The sequence below is a fragment of the Kogia breviceps genome, chromosome 9, assembly GCF_026419965.1.
Source record: "Kogia breviceps isolate mKogBre1 chromosome 9, mKogBre1 haplotype 1, whole genome shotgun sequence".
In the NCBI taxonomy this organism is placed as follows: Eukaryota; Metazoa; Chordata; class Mammalia; order Artiodactyla; family Physeteridae; genus Kogia; species Kogia breviceps.
The window spans coordinates 41,729,844-41,747,272 of record NC_081318.1 but is presented as its reverse complement, the minus strand read 5'-3'; the positions used below and the strand labels follow the sequence as shown (position 1 = coordinate 41,747,272).

Genomic DNA, 17,429 nt, shown 5'->3' with positions numbered 1-17,429 from the left:
TATGTGCTAACCTATTGTGTTTAAACACAATCATTTTTAAAAACTACCCTGCTTTATTGCTACAGCTGTCACAAGACACTCATCGATCACTTGGCCAGAGGAAGGCCCTTGCCAAAATTCTCTTGTGACCCAACTGAAAAATACAAAACAAAACAAAACACTTTTCTTGGGGGAAATCAAAGTCTGGTGAAACCATCCTAAGAATGAGACAAAGGTCAATGAATTGTAAAGGGGACAACATTTGGAGCTGTGGCATTGGCTTTTCTTGCTGGGAAAACAAGGCCTGAGGATCACACCTATATGATACATATAGCTGTGAGACAACCACTTCAGTATTTGTAAGCTTAAAACAATGACAATGTATTCTCTCTCATGACACCTGCCTTCTGGGTCCCCAATCCTAACTGGGGAATGTACACTGGTCTCTTCTGTTAGCTCCAGACTCACCTTCTTGGACCCCTTTGTTCCCCTTCAGCTTCCTCCTCTCCACCCCAGGTCACATATCCATCCTCCCTAAAATTACCGTCTTTTTATTTTTTTTTTGCATTCAAAGAGCACTCCTTTTTTAAAAAATTTTTTTGAAGATTTCCCCCCAGTCTTTATTGAGGTCTAATTGAAGTATACTAAACTGCACATCTTAAAAGAGTACAATTCTATCAGTTTTAACATACATACTCCCGTGAAACCATGACCCCTCAAACATATCTGTCACCCCCCAAAGTTTCCTTGTGTCCTTTTTTAATCCATTCCTCCATCATATCCCCAAGCAACTGCTGATCTGCTTTCTCTCTATATAGGTCAGCTTGTATTTTTCCCTGGAATCATACAATATGTTCTCTTTTTTTGCATGGCTTCTTTCATTCAGTATGGTTTTGAGATTCTTCAATATTGTGGGTATTAACAGTTTGTCTTTATTGCTGAGTAGTATTCCATTGTATGGATATGCCACAACTTGTTCATCCATTCTCTATTGGTGGATTTGGGTTGTTTCTGGGTTTTGGCTATATACCAAATTTCCTATTAAAATTCGTGTACAAGACTTTGGGTTTTATGCTTTCGTTTCACTTTGGTAAATACCCAGGAATGGAATCGTTGGCTTGTGTGCTAGATGTATGTCGAGCTTTTTAAGAAACTGCCCGACTGATTTCCAAAATCATTGTATCTTCTCACACTCCCACCAGCAATGTATGAGAGTGTCAGTTGCTCCACACCCTCACCAGCATTTGGTATGGTCAGTCATTTAAAATTTAGCCATCCTGTTGTGGTTTTTGTTTTAATGCACAGCAGTTTAGCTTTTGGCTTCATTTCTAAAAGGGGGAACATATGCTTATGTTTCTAGGAAACAAAACCAGATGATGCCTGTTGTGCCAGTGAAGTTAATAGTTCCCATCTTATCCTCCAAAGTGTTCTGGATTAAAAAATAAAATATGTTCCAGCCCAACTAGCAATGCCCCCAGGCTGTCCATCCATAGCCACAAAGGCCCATTAAGGCATTCTGATCAACAAAGATTTCTTCCTCCTCTAAAGATATTTTTCTGTTAAACAACTTTTTTCCCCCCTTATCACAACAGGATTACCGGAGGAAAGGAGTGGCATAATGTAGCCTAGTGCTAGGGTTGGGGAGCAAGTAGAGGAGGTAGAGGGGGTCAGACCAGGTCCTGATGACATCATTTGAGCTGGACGCAGTCACGTGTGACATAGGTAAGATCTATTCCTTAATTTTTCTACACAAGAACCCGGGAATCCCTTAGCTTTTATGTCTAAGCTAGTTTGACTTGGATTTCTGTCACTTGCCATTAAGAGTCCCGACCAGTATACACAGTCAGAAAGGCGATAGCATTTTGCCAAGCCTTGGCTGGCTCTCATTTCACATCTGAAGTGCCTCTGCGTTCCCTGAGAATTGGTTTTTGTTGACCTAGCCTGGGAAATTTAAAGCAGAAGCACCGGTCAAAATACAAGCTGACCTATATAGAGAGAAAGCAGATCAGCAGTTGCTTGGGGATATGATGGAGGAATGGATTAAAAAAGGACACAAGGAAACTTTGGGGGGTGACAGATATGTTTGAGGGGTCATGGTTTCACGGGAGTATGTATGTCAAAACTGATAGAATTGTACTCTTTTAAGATGTGCAGTTTAGTATACTTCAATTAGACCTCAATAAAGACTGGGGGGGGGGAATCTTCAAAAAATATTTGGTTGGGGATGAAACTTCAGAGGTCACTGAATACCCAGGATCAAAGTATTCAACGGTATCACCAGACGGTTTGTTTAATCGAGTACTCTAGCTTCGTGTATCCACTGTAATGCTGCAGGCTCTTTAATCTTTAACTAAATTACCATTTAGTGGTATGATCCAAAAACTCTTCTGAATTTTGGGAAGCAGCCTCCATTTCCAACGAGCACGTTCTTCCTCCTTAATAACTAGATTTAATACTTATAGAAAATATCCATATTTACTCAGTGCGCTAAACGTGCAAACGAGCAACGCTATGTGACCTATGTGAACACATCTCTAATCCGTGGTGCGCGCCCTCTCCTAGTAGCACAGAGTTGCTAGGGCTGTTTGAGGACATCTCTCAGTAAGCAAGGCAAAGGTAATACTCCACAGGAAGAAAAGAGGACGCCGAAAGTGGGGGGCAGAAGTTAAAAAGATCCCATTCAGTCCTCTCTCGAACGTTCTCAGACAGAACTGAGGCGAGGCCCCTGACCCGCAGGGGTGCCGCCCCCACTGGGAGTGCTCTCGCCCTGTCCCCACGCCCCAAAGACGGACTGAACTCGGGCTGGCGGCCCGGTAGCTTCTGCCGCGCTCCTGGGTGCAGCCCACCATAAAGCAGTCGGGCAGGTCTCGCCCCGGGCGAGGCGAAAAAGCCTCCATCCCGCACAACCAGCCCTCGGTCCCCGGTAGCAACCCGGGCTCAGGAGCAGAGGACCCGAACACAGCCTCGCGTTGACCCGCCGCGGTTCCTCAGGCGTCGGCCTCGCCTCTTCAGCCTCTAAATTCCGCCTCCGCGGCCCCGGGGCCGCTCCCTCCGGGAAGGGCCCTGCCTCCGAACTCCCGGTGCCATCACCACCCCCACGCGCTAAGGCGAGCCCTCTCCCAGCATAGCCCCGCCTCTCACACTCCTGGGCCCCGCATTCCTCCACCTCGCGTCCTGGCCCCGCCCCCGCGCTCTTGGGTTTGGAGCTCCGAGGTCCGGGCCTAGCGCTCGGGCCCCGCCCCCACGTGCCCCGGAGTCCGGGGGAGGAGCTGGCGCTCGGGAGGAGGCGTGGCCGTGGTGCCAGCGGAGGCGCGGGCGTTGCGACCGGGACTTTGGTTTTGACACGGACGGCGAACGGGAGCAGTGTCTCTGCTGCTGGGGTGTGGACGCGGTTCTTGCGGATCCCGCGTTCGAGTCGGGGGCAGGACTTTTTGTCTGGATCAACGCAACTGCGGCAACGCAGCGAGTCCTGGTGCAGCCGCAAGACTTGGTGCAGCTGCGGCGTTCGTATTTCACCGCCGCTGCCGCCTCCGCAAAACCCTGCAGCTCCTGCCGATTCTGGGAGAGAGACTCTTGAGAGTTTTTCCAGCAGAAAGAGCTGGGACGCGCGGCCCGAGGCGGCGTGGGAGGGATCCCGCGGCCCGCCCCTGACCCGCACCCTCGTGGGCCCTGGCTCTGAAGGCGGCGGGCCAGCGCTGTCCTGGCCGGGGCTCAGGCCTCGGAGCCGCAGGTGGAAGGAGGAAGCCCTGGAGGAGCGGCTGAGAGGTGGGGCGCCGGAACGGCGGCGGGTCTGGTAGGGGGCGATAAACCCCTTCTCCGTGCCCGCACTAGTGAGGACGGAATTTCAGAGTTGCTGGTGGCGCTGAGTGCCGATGGGGGCTACCGAAGCAGGGGGAGATGGCCCCAGTTCTGGGAGAGTTGAGAGAGGCAGGGACGAGAGGTGTAGGCTGATGGGGATAGGTCCCTTTCCAAGAGAAGCGGCTTATAGCGTTTTTGGACCCCAGTGTGATAAAAATTGGACCTCACCAGAAATCCTCATGGACCAGCCCTCTTGTATATGTGTTTTCAGAGGTTCACAGACAGGCATCAGCCCTGGACTCCTGGCTAAGAACTCCAGTTCTAGGTAGGGAGTGCTAATGCAAACTGATTAACTGACTCGATCGATTTGTATGTTTATTAATTTGTTTTCCAGGTGGCCAAGTGAAAGGTGGTTTGGACACGCTGGGCATGGCTATTTAGTGTTTGTCTGTGGTAACCATTTCATGCCCTGAATCCTGCACCTTCCCTTCTGTGCCTGTGAGCTCTCCTGCGCTTCCTCCCTAGCCAGAGAGTTCTTCTGTGGTGGTGAGGCCTTCCTGGCCCCTTGATCCTGGCTGGCCATGGGGAGCACCCTGGGCTGCCACCGCTCCATCCCCCGGGACCCCTCAGACCTGTCCCATAGCCGCAAGTTCAGCGCAGCCTGCAACTTCAGCAACATCCTGGTGAATCAGGAGCGGCTCAATATCAACACGGCCACGGAGGAGGAGCTGATGACCCTGCCTGGGGTGACACGTGCGGTGGCACGCAGCATCGTGGAGTACCGCGAGTACATCGGTGGCTTCAAGAAGGTGGAGGACCTGGCACTGGTCAGTGGCGTGGGTGCCACCAAGCTGGAGCAGGTCAAGTTTGAGATCTGCGTGAGCAGCAAGGGCAGCTCAGCGCAGCACTCTCCCAGCTCCCTGAGGCGGGACCTGCTGGCAGAGCAGCAGCCTCACCACCTGGCCACCACCGTGCCTCTCACCCCGCGCGTCAACATCAACACAGCCACCCCGGCTCAGCTCATGAGCGTGCGCGGCCTCACGGAGAAGATGGCCGTCAGCATCGTGGACTACCGCCGCGAGCACGGGCCCTTCCGAAGCGTCGAGGACCTGGTGAGGATGGGCGGGGTCAATGCTGCCTTCCTGGACAGGATACGGCACCAGGTGTTTGCCGAGAGGTCCAGGCCCCCGTCCACCCACACCAACGGGGGCCTGACCTTCACCGCCAAGCCTCACCCCAGCCCCACCTCGCTGAGCTTGCAGAGTGAGGACCTGGACCTGCCCCCAGGGGGGCCTACACAGATCATCTCCACTCGGCCTTCGGTGGAGGCCTTCGGAGGCACAAGGGATGGGCGGCCCGTGCTGAGGCTGGCCACCTGGAACTTGCAGGGCTGTTCGGTGGAGAAGGCCAACAACCCTGGGGTGCGAGAGGTGGTGTGCATGACGCTCCTGGAAAACAGGTGAGGACAAGAACCACCAGCGGTGTTGGGTGTGAAGGCAGCTCTTGCGTGGCCTCATTTGTGCATGCAAATGAGTGGATTTTTGGGGTGTAGGGAGAGGGCAAGATTTTTAAATCAGTGTTCTTAAGGCCCCAGCCAGTATCGTGCAGTATTCTGAGTGGCTGAGCTCTTCTTCTGTTCCAGAATTTTCTGAATACAGCTGTCTGGGCTTGAGGTCTGTATCTTGAACGTGGTATATCTGAGATCAGTTCCTAACTTTGGGGTAAGTGGAGATTGTATTGGTGTTACTGCTTTGGAGAATATAGTTTGGCTTACAAGACTTCATGGGGTTCACACCAGATCAGGCACTCAGAGCCTGAGAACTATTGAAGTTTTGCATGTATTTAAGAGCTACTTGGATTTTTTTTCCTTGGGAGGCAAAGTCACATTTGTTCCACCAAATATGCCTATTTGTGTGCAGAAAATCATCTTAAAGGCCAGGTATTTGCAAACATATGTGCTATGTATATTTACCAAAATGCTGTGCATGGATCACTCTTGATTCTTTTCCCTTATTTAGCCTGAAGTTGGTTTGTAGGCCCACAGTTGCAGCCCCAAATGTATGTAACCTCTCCTGTCCCAGAGTCAGAAAAGTCCAAGCTGAAGTGTGGTGAATATTGGCCAGATTTTCCCATTTGAACCGTAGAAGATGAGAGTTGTAGGATGGGCTTTTATCACTGAGTGTTTACATTATTCACAACACTGCTTTCTGTAGGAACTTCCGTTAACCCTCCTGAAAACAAAACAATATTATTGTAGCAGTAACTCCCGCTGTTAGTGCAATAGTGTATTATATAACATAATCAACTTTGGGAAGGAAAGAAATGTTTCTAATGGTCCCTTCCAGGGCAGAAACCCTCTGATCCTGGTCTGGAGGGAGTTGGCCGTGCCACCCCGCAAGACACAGTATGTTTAGGGCCACTCGCTGCTTTCTTTTGCACTGAGCTGTTGGTGAGGCCGGTGAGGTGGCAGTTAGTGACATGAAGTGACTTCTCGGCAGGAAATCACAGTGCATTGTGGCAGAGCATCAGGATAAATGAGTGAGGAGAAAACCAGGTCTCAACGTTTCCCTGGCACCATCCCACTGGCATGCTCCGTCACTGAGGATCGAGGGACCTTGCGCCAGCTCAGGGAATGGGACCTGGGGAACCCCTGAGTGCTCTTCCTGCACCGCCATGTCCTCTGTTTTACAGCATAACTCACTCCTTTTGCAAAATCATCTAGTTCACAGGTGAGAACGGGACTCAGCCTAGGAGGTACTTGTCGGGAATGGCTTGGCAGTTGTTCTCTCCATCCATGGCTGCATGGGTGTATGTATGGGCAAGGAGAAGGGAGGAGGAGGAGGGCTAGCTGTTTAATTCCTATCATGAGTTTTCTTAAGGCTTAGTTTGGGGGGTGGAGGAGGATGAATCAGGATCTGAAGTTGCCCCAATAAGAATGATAGACTGAGTAGCCCTTGCCCACTAAACTATGACAGAGTTTTCAAGCGTGGTCTCTGGACCAACATCAGCAACTGACTCAGAAATTCTGGGTTTCTGTGTTTTCACGCACCCTCTGGCTGGTTCTGATATGCACTAAGGTTTGAGCCCCGTTGTACTGTGTATCAGCAGTCAGCTCTCCCTGTGGGTTGCCCTGTAAAGCGCCTTCCATTGCACTGGCTTTTCTGACAAGGTCTGTGAGTCCAGGCAGAGCCTTCTAGGTACTGTTTTCTTTGGTTGTTCTGGTCATCCTGTTATTCAACCATATGATGTTCTTTCTGGTCGAGTTTGAAGGATTTATTCAGATTCTAGAGCAGATGAATGTAAAGAGTGGAAAATGGGAGAGTGAGCAAGAAACAGCCGACCTCAGAGTGGGCTCCGATGTGCAGGGCAAACCTGGGGCAGCCAGGGGTACACCGAGGAAGAGCGCTAGCTTGTCCAGCGAGGGATTTGTCCCGGTGTCTCTCGTTTGGATTTCCTCGAGGGGTGATGATTTGTTGAAGGTATTTGACTGCTGTCCTCAGGTGAGAGTGCAGGAAGAGCTTACCGAAACCCAGAAGGGTGTAGAAGGGAGTGTCTGGGAGTGACTTGAAATGTGACTTATGTCCCCATCACATTTCTCACACTTGGCCACATCTGTTGTCCTGTGGGTTTGGTGGTTCCTTTTGCCTGTTCACGATGTGTTCGGTATTCTGGGTGCTCCATGCACCTTGTTAGTGTCTGGTAAACCTGAAGTAATTGGCTTAGGGCTTGACTCCCTGCAGAACTAGAGTGGGTCCATTTGCCCATGTGACTGTCCTAGGGCACCAAAAAGAGGCCTGGCTGTGATCACGTGTCTTCAGAACAGCAGTGCACATTCTCCAAGAACTGTGTTCATCCTGATTCACAAAAATCTCTCGCATTCTAGTTGATCCTTTTATTAGTAAGAGGAAATAATACATTTAGTTTGAGCAAGAATGGATGCATGTAATTTTGGGGGTGGCTCTTGATTTTCATACATACATATATATATATATATATATATATATATATATATATATATATATATATATATATATATATGTAGTACAGGAGTTACCTGACTTCTGGGTGTGCCTTCATATTTTCCAACAGTTTTCACATTCATTTGATTTCTTCAGTAACTCTGGGAAGTAGGTAATGCATGCTTTTGTTAATGAGTCTCCATCTCTGGGTGAGGAAACTAAAACCAAAGAAGTTAAATGACTTACCTCCATCCCAGAACTCATTTTAGTGACTCAGCTGGGACTAGGACCCAGAACCTTTTGACTTTAGACTCATGCTCTTCACAGGCGTGATGTTTTGTAAGCACTTCACCTTTATCCTGCCTCTTGTTCAGGCATCCCACACTCTGCCTAACCAAGGGCACTTGCCAAATTGTGTACTAGTCCCATTTTCTTACATTAAATCCATTGTAAAGGAAAAACATGAAAACAAAACAACCCAAAACGAAAACCCTTGGCTCCACCTCTTAATGTGTTAAACTGATGAAATTCCTTAACCTCTCCAAGTCTCAGTTTTTCCATATGTTAAATGTAGCTAATGGGGGGGAAAGCCCACAGAAACACAAACGCTTGAGCACTTCTTTTGCAAAGAGAATAGCTGGCTCTTGTTTTCCTTTCTGTGGGTTTGCTTTAGTAGGTGGGGGACTAAAGCATGCCTGGGTGGGACTCTAATGGGATAGTCTGTTCTGGCCCTGAGATGCTGTTGCATTGGTGGACAAATGTGTATGAGTTACAAGAAATCATGTTTTGCACAGGAAGCCTGAGATAGGACAGCAGAAAGCTCGATAATCACACGATCACCAAGAGCCTTCAGGGACGTCACGCTATGGCACAGAACCGACGGGTTTCATCAGATTCCTTTGCCAAATCTCAGTCTTAGGCAGTGTTTTTCCTTGTTTTCAGTATTTATGGAGCAAGACTAAAAAAGGAATGCTTCTGCTAAATAGTCTTGTAAAATTTGGTGGCAGCCCGCCTATGGAATGAAGATTGTTTCCTTTTTTCTCTTCCAGTTTTACTGAGATATAATTGACATACAGGACTGTATAAGGTGTACAGCATAATGATTTGACTTACAGACGTCATGCAGTGATGACCACAATAAATGTAGTGAACATCCATCATCTCATAGAGATACAAACTCAAAGAAATAGAAAAAAAACATGTGTTTTTCCTTGTGATGAGAACTCTTAGGCTTTACTCTCCTAACAACTTTCATATGTAACACCCAGCAGTGTTCATTATATTAATCATTTTATACGTTAGGTCCTTAGTACTTACTCATCTTTTAACTGGAAGTTTGTACTTCTTGACCACCTTCCTCCAATTTCTCCTCCCTCTACACCCCGCCTCTGGTAACCACAAATCTGATCTCTTTTTCTAAGAGTTTGTTTGTGTGAAGTATAATTGACCTACAACACTAGGTTGGTTCCTGATATACAACATAGCTATTCGATATTTCTATGTATTTCAAAATGATTACCATGATAAGTCTAGTTATGATCTGTCACTATTCAAAGATGCTACATAATTATTGACTATATTCCCCACACTGTACATTTCATACCCATGGCTCATTTATTTTGTAATTTGAAGTTTGTACCTGTTAATCTCCCTCACTTACTTCTCTCCCCTTGGCCCCTTCTGGAAAGCATCTGTTTGTTCTCTGTATCTATGACTCTGTTTCTGTTTAGTTATGTTTGTTAATTTGTTTTCTAGATTCCACATATAAGTGATATCATACAGTATTTGTCTTTCTCTGTCTGACTTATTTCACTTAGCATAATATCCTCCAAGTCCATCCATGTTGTTGCAGATGGCAAAATTTCATTCTTTTTTATGGCTGAGTAATATTCCATTCTGTGTGTGTGTGTGTGTGTGTGTGTGTGTGTGTGTGTGTGTGTGTGTAAACAATATCTATATTCATCTATTAATGGGAACTTAGGTTGCTTCCATATCATGGTTATTGTACATAATGCTGTAGTGAACATAGGAGTGCATATATCTTTCCAAATTAGTATTTTTGTTTTCTTCAGATCTATACCCAGGAGTGGAATTGCTGGATGATACGGTAGTTCTATTTTTCTTTTTTTTGAGGAACGTCCATACTGTTTTCCATAGTGGCTGCACCAATTTACATTTCCCACCAACAGTGCACGGGGGTTCCTTTTTCTCCACATCCTCTCCAGCATTTGTTATTTGTGGTCTTTTTGATGATAGCCATTCTGACAGGTGTGAGGTAGTATCTCACTGTGGTTTTGATTTGCATCTCCCTAATGATTAGTGATGTTGAGAAGGTTGTTTAATTTTAATTTTTTGTTTTTTGCTGAGGAGTTTGTCTATTTTGGAAAGTCCCTTTGGTTTCTGAAAGCATAAGTCCTGTGGGAGCTGACAGATAATCTCCAAAAGAAATTAGGCGGTTTAGCATCCCACTTGTACATTTACCCCATGGCCTCCGTCAGAAGGGAACATGAGTCTCAAAGCCTTGAGCCTTTCTATGGTCTGAATCTGTTTTCTTGCCTCGTGTTTGTTTGCGATATCAAAGCACAAGGTGAATTAGTGCCTGGCAGCATGCACTCATTGTGAAAAAAGAGATTTTAGTTTATCAGACTTGGTTAGTAGGCTCAATATAGACACAACCCATCTTGTCGTTTGATTCATTCACTGAAAAACACCTATTGAATGGCTGCTGTGTACGTGCATATGCTGAATTCCGGAGTTAGACTGGCCCTGTTTTTAAACCAAGTTAAGCAATGTGAATCAGCTTTTATGGCTCAGCCTCAAAACAGTCTGAAAAATCCATACATTTTATCAAAAGTCACTGAGTAGGACTGATACCTGGTTGAATTTTTCCTTTAAGAATAATGGGCTCGGGGCTTCCTTGGTGGTGCAGTGGTTAAGAATCCGCCTACCAATGCAGGGGACATGGGTTCGAGCCCTGGTCCGGGAAGATCCCACATGCTGCGGAACAACTAAGCCCGCACACCACAACTACTGAGCCCACGTGCTGCAACTACTGAAGCCAGTGCGCGTAGAACCCATGCTCCACAACAAGAGAAACCACTGCAATGAGAAGCCTGCGCACCACAATGAAGAGTAGACCCCGCTCGCTGCAACTAGAGAAAAGACTGCAGCAACAGAGACCCAACACAGCCAAAACAATAAAATAAATAAATTTATTTTTTTAAAAAAAGAATAATGGGCTCATCCTGCGGGACTGAAAGGTAGATGGATGCAGCCAGACATAACATCTGGGGGCAAGTGCCCAGCAATCCCCTTAAAGTAGAAATTGTGAAATCTATTTTGACAGCTGTGGAAATGGAGGCTCAGAGAGATTAAATGGCAGCCGTGTGGCCTTTAGAAATGGAGATGATGTTGGAATCAGGTTTTGAAGCCAGACGTTTGTTTGATTTCAGAGCAGGGAGTGGAGGTGTCTCTTCCCAAATTCCATGTCCCTTGACTGACCCCCAGCCCACCTGCTCTTTCCTCCCTGTCTTGGGTCTGAGGCTGGCCAGGCATCAGGGCTTTGCGTAGACTCTCGGGACTGTGTCAAGCCGCTGGAGGCCTCTGCTCCCTTCCTGTTTTTGTTCCTCGGAAGGACAGGGCTTTTGGCCAGAGGTAGAGCACTCCAGAGGGCTCCAGGGCCCCTCCACCCAGACCCTCAAATGTGAGTCTGTGACCTTGGCTCCACTCCAAGGCGGAGTTCCGGTTTTCTGAGCCAAGGAGATCTGGATGGTTTCCAGAGAGAAAGGTGGTCAGAAATAGGACTGCTGAGGATTAATAAGGGAAGAGAGTGTGAATGAAGGGAAGACCTGAGGTGGGCAGATGCAGGGTTCATTTCACCAAAGGGAAAGCTGTTACTTTTGTCTTTCCAGAAAGCTGAGCCCATTTGGGATCTGATTTGGTGAGGGTGGGGCGGGGTTGTGGAAAGTATTGATTCTTCCAGGAGATAGTCATTCCTTTATTATTTATTCATTCAACAGAAATTTTTTGAGCTCTCACTAAGTACCAAGCTCTGTGTCAGGCTCTGGTAATAAAGTGTAGGACAAGACAAAGCTGGTGCTCCTATGGAGCTTCCATTTTAGGTAAGAAGATGGACAAGTCAGTACACAAATAATTATGGGTAGTGGTGAAGGCTGAGGGTGATGGAGGCTTGCTGGGTAGATGGGGGTCAAGGAAGCCTCAGCTGAAAGCTCAAGAGTCAGCTGAGGAGCCAGACATGGAAAAACTTGGGGGAAAGAGTGCTTCACCTGAGGAACCAGCAAGTGCAAAGGCCCTGAGAGTGTTTGTTTTGGAGGGAGTGGAGTCCCAGGAGTGGCAGGTGGCTAGGGCTGTAGGGGGAGGCAGGGCCAGGGGGGTGGGCCCTGCAAGGCTTTTACTTTAACAGTGGTAGGAGGCCACAGAGGATTAGAAGCAGAGGCGATGAATTAGCTGTTACCAGGTTGTTCTGGCTGCTGGGGGAGCTGCTTGCAGTGGGTCCTGGGAGTTGAGTAGAGAGGCTGATACAGAATAAAGGCTGAAAAGGATGGTGACCGGGGAGCAGGAGAAGTGGGTGGGGATAAGAGGATCTTTAGAGGCAAAAACTGGAAAGACTTGCCTGTGTTTTGGTCATGGTGGGGATTAACTGGGTAGATTCCTAGAAGACAGGCTCAGAGGCATGTAAGAAATCCCAGGGCTGACTCACATGCCTCTGCATTGTGTTGGCATGATGCAGTTTGTTGACCTCACCCCTCCATCTGCTGTTGCCTCTGGATAGGCGTGGGATCTTGGTCCGTAGTGGATGGAGGAAGAGGCCTTGTGGTCGTCCGTACAGCCCGGGTGTTGGGCTATACCCCGCAGTCCTCCAAGCCTTATAGTTGCCCAGCCTCGAGACGAAGAAAGAGCCCAGAGACAGTGGCAGAGACATCAATGGTTTATTGGACCGGGGAATCTTACACAAAGGGTCCTGGATCTACACCCCACCTTGTTCGGCAGATGGCGGGCAGGACATGGCAGCAGTCTTTGGTACTTGCTGGAGAAGGAGGCTATCGTTTGTAGCGGGGAATTGATGTCCGGTGTGCTCATCAGTTACCAGGGACTAATTAAGCCCTATAATTAAGAGGATTGGGTAGTCATGTGAGTGAAACAGGGACTGGTCGAGCAGGGGATGTACAGAGAACAAGAGAACAGCCATCTTAAATGGCCTAACGACACACCGGGCATCTGACAAGGCCACTTCTGCTGTTTAGTATCATGTACACGCAGAACAAGGACACATATGGGGAGTTTTAGGTAACGATTTCTATCAAAAGACATTTCCATAAGTTAAATTCAGCACTGATCGAGCACTTACCTGGTGAGGTCAGAGGCACAGGGAGACCCTGCCCTGGCATCAGGGAGGTCACAGTCCTACAAGGAGACATGTTCGCAGGTACTTACTGGGGTGATGAGTGTTTTGAAGGAGGAGGTCAAGCTTAATAAGCACAGGGGTCTGGTACCTGTTTGCTTGGCTCTTGTAGGTGGGTGGAGACCTCAGCACAGAGGAAGGATTGGGGGACAGGACCAAGTCAGGTGGTTGGAGAGGAGTTAGTCCGGAGGGGAGGCCGGGGTCTGAGCGGCTAGGGTCTTGTCGGCGGGCAAGTCGGCCGCTCCCATTGCAGCTGCCCGGTGAGGAGGAAGTCAGAGGCAGCTTCCGACACGCAGGGGTCCAGGCTGGCCCACCGCCCGGGCTCGGCTCTGTAATGCTCATACTGGGAACGTGGCAGGCTCCCACACACGATGCCTCCACAGGAGAGAAGAGCATTGAGAGGTGGGTGTTATTTTTATTTCAAAATTACCCTACCTTACAAAAGATTTTATCCTGGAGTTTCTTAATAGCAATCTCTGCCAGTAACGAATAAAATCATGCATTTCACTAAAATGTGATGTGTTCATCTTGGACACCCTGGTCTGTGTGTAGTCATGTGCAGCTTAGTGGAAATTCCACACCAGTGAGTCTCATCTGAACACCCGGGATAGGCCACAAAAACGCCCTGCTCTGCTTGTAGTCCTCAACAAATATTTAGGAACCTCAGAAACTTCCTGAGCCTATTCCTGATGACTGTACACAGGCCTGATCTGGACAGCAATTCTTATTGTAGTGTTTTGATTGACAGCTGCCAAACAGCTGGACTCCAGTGGGTAGAAACCCTGGGGAGATGTGCTTAGAGTAAGCGGTTCATTATAAAGAAAATTTTTAATTTTAAATTTATTATTTATTTATTTATTTTTGGCTGCATTGGGTCTTCATTGCTGTGCGTGGCCTTTCTCTAGTTGCAGCGAGCCGGGGGGCTACCCTTCATTGCGGTGCACGGGCTTCTCATTGCTGTGGCTTCTCTCGTTGCAGAGCACGGGCTCTAGGCATGCGGGCTTCAGTAGTTGTGGCTTACGGGCTCTAGAGCGCAGGCTCAGTAGTTGTGGCGCACAGGCTTAGTTGCTTTGCAGCATGTGGGATCTTCCCGGGCCAGGGCTCAAACCCGTGTCCCCTGCATTGGCAGGCAGATTCTTAACCACTGCGCCACCGGGGAAGCCGCTAAAGAAGTCTTGAATCCTTGTACTAAACTACTGGGTAAAGAAACCCTGAGTTTTCTTTACTGAGTACAGCTGCCTACCTCTGTTGCTCAGTTGTTTGTTTCCAACAAGCCCTTGTTTCCTGCAAATTCTATTTTGATTCAGGCATTACCTGATTAAACTGTTAAACTGGGCCTTCAATTGTTTTATCTAGAAGCTGCTGTAAACTCCTGAAATGTGATGCCAAGAGAATGTTGTTCACGTGGCCACATTGAAGGTTGTGTGCATTTGGGGTGTGGTTTTATTGTGTTCTAGGGATCTGAATCTGGTTTGCTCACCCAAAAGCTGGAGGATGAAGTCACTACTTCGTGTTTCTCAGCTTATGCTAAAAGCATGGTGTCTTTTATTTATTTATTTTTTTTTAAATTTTTTTTTTTTTTTGGCCGGCGGACCCCGCCCCGCCCCCTCGCGGGGACGGGGGCGGGAGGGGGGGGCGCCGGGGGGCATGGTGTCTTTTAAAGTGGGAGGTCTCAGGTGGATTGTTTTTAAAAATACTTATCCAATTCTCTATGAAAAAAAAAAATTCCCCAGAATGTATTTTCGTTAAGCAAATTCGGTCTGACTTAAATATTTTTGCAGTCTCTGTTTTCTTAAATGGGGAAAAAGTAAAAATTTTAGTGGCCTCTAAGTACCAGTGATTAGGCTTGGGACTCACCTTCTGGTAGATTTGGGGCTTTGTCCTTCCTTGCTTGGTGAGCAGCCTCTGGAACTGCAGGTCATTGTGTCATTTTACCTGTTAGCTCTTTGCAGAGTGGTTCCCAGTTGTTTTTAATTTGAGGACTCATTTTAAACAGTGAAAATACTGTGTGTCCCTCCCCCTCCACATGTGGTGATTATATTTTCAGTGTCCATGACCGTGATGGTAGTAGTAGTTGTACCAAGAACAAAAACAATGATAGTTAACACTGATAATTACTGTGGCTGATGGCTTATACACTGGATACCATCATCAGTCCTCTTACAGATAGAGGAGAGATGACTCAGGGAAGCCGAGTAATTTTCCCCAGCGTCACTCAGCTTTTAGGTGATGGAGCTTGGATTATAATCCAAGCAATTAGATTCCAAGGCTTGATGATAAAAAGCTACTGTTAGTTCACTAATGATTTTCCACAAATTTGTATTTTATTCATCACCCCAGCCTTTTTACTGGACTACGTGCTCCCTTAACCACCTTGGTTTGAGTTCCCTAGTCGTGATCTTTCATAAGTATGCGGATAACAATATCATTTTTTTTTGTGTGTGTGTGTGTATGTGTGTATCCAGTATTTCTTTATTCCAAGTGGAGCAAGGGTATTTACAAAGCAATCTGAGCGTGGGATACTATATTTTTATGACTTTCCAGTCTTTTTACAATCATCTTGCCCACAACTATTTTGACAGCAGTCTCTTTAAACAATTTGCTTTCATAGAAGCTTGGCTAACATTCATCTTCCTTTTCTTAGAAACAACTTTTTCTGCTCACATTCCTGTTTCGACAGTCTCTGTCACATTTAGGAGACCACAGTAATATATACAACTGACAAAAACAAGTCTGGGGACAGACATAGCTGACCCTGGATGATCATGTGATGCCCCACTCGAGAGGGGAAGTGCACAGCTCACCCGCCAGGAGAACTCAGCGTGCCACGGGTGCCCAGCTGTCAGCATGTTTTACAAAGGGAGTGGGGACAGTCTGGTGGATCCCTTGAGCAGAGGTTGGTTAGGAGAACCTCTGTTGCGTTTTTAAGAACACTACTACCTGGGCTCAAGTTACATTATTTCTGTAGTCTAGAGACAGCATTTGCTGTGGTTGTATATTGCAGACCCCTGGCAGTAACTGTGGGTTGTTACTGATGCACTGTTATTTTTTCTAGAAGATTGACTCAAAAATATAACTAGTTATAAGGTCAGGAGTTCATTGACCCAGATTCTTCCCCCAAATCTCGTGCAACTTTTAGAAATAAAAGAGGTGAAGGAGTAATGAGCTCTTTAAAACCTGTACTAGTCAGCATTTTCTTCAGTGCCATAGATGGCCCGCTTATGAAACTCATGAATAACTGTGAGCTGGGAGGGATTTAATAAGCAGGTGGACTGGAGTTGATGGTGTATAAAACACCTTTCCAAGTATGTAACTCTGTACTGTCTTTTTTAGCCACTCTGAATTTAATGTTCGAGTTCAATTTTTGTTCATGTTAAATTCATGTTCATACATGTGAAAGTGTGTAAGAGACTCCTGTCTCAGTACTGACACACTGGGCTCTGTTAAATGCCAGGCAGGACTGTTTAGAGTAGATTTGTAATGTTGAATTGTATTAGTTTTGATGCTTCCAACATTTACAGTAAAAGTGCAAATAGTTGTTAGATATTGTGAGAGTTTCAAATTAGATATTATGAGAGTTTCAGCTTGGAAATAAAAGTTGCTTCTGTCCTTTAGACTTTTGGGTAAATTGAAGAACATCTGAGACTCTAGATGATTGTTCAGAATGTTACTATTTGCAACTATTTATCTAATCTATGAAAATCAGAAATGTCTTGTTATTGACTTACCAAAGCAAGATATAGAAGTAAACTGGGTGATGAGTGAGAGATAAGACTGCAGGATTACCCATAACCCCTGATTCCAGATACATATCTGTGTTCATCAAAATAACTGTGGTATTTTTATTGATGGATTATATTGATAAAGGCTATATGTTTAAATGTATGCAGTTCTTGTGAATCACAAAATCCCTTCCAACCCTTAGGATTTTTCTACAGAGAGGGAAAATGGTCACTATTTCTACCAAATGCCCTTCAATTCAGAGAGGAAAAAGTATTTGTTTTTACAGGTAAGATTGTATTAGTTTGCTAGGGCTGTCAGAGCATAGACTGGGTGACTTAAACAAAAGATATTTATTTTCTCTGGAGCCTGGAAGTGTAAGATCAAGGTGTCGACAGGGTTGGTTTCTTCTGAGGCCTCTCTCCTTGCCTTGTAGATAGCCATCATCTCCCTGTGTCTTCACATGGTCTTCCATCAGTACCTGTCTGTGTCCAAATTTTCTCTTCTCATAAGGACATCGTCTTATTGGATTGGGGCTACTCTAATGGTAT

General features: G+C 46.7%; 1 protein-coding gene across 3 annotated transcripts in view; it reads left to right on the top strand.

The window, feature by feature from the left end:
* Nucleotides 1-3,191: 3,191 nt before the first annotated feature.
* The window catches only part of EEPD1 (endonuclease/exonuclease/phosphatase family domain containing 1), a 146,252-nt gene continuing 132,014 nt past the window's right edge, over nucleotides 3,192-17,429 (top strand). For 2 of the 3 annotated variants that reach the window (XR_010842143.1, XM_059073659.2), the window contains exons 1-2: nucleotides 3,195-3,744; nucleotides 4,172-5,236. Coding sequence is in view for 2 of the 3 variants with exons in the window: in XM_059073659.2 (XP_058929642.1) it covers nucleotides 4,359-5,236 (878 nt within the window). In the remaining variant the exon portion in view is untranslated. Of the gene's footprint in view, nucleotides 3,745-4,171; nucleotides 5,237-17,429 lie in introns of all 3 variants that reach the window. The other variant, XM_067042342.1, reaches the window with a different exon arrangement.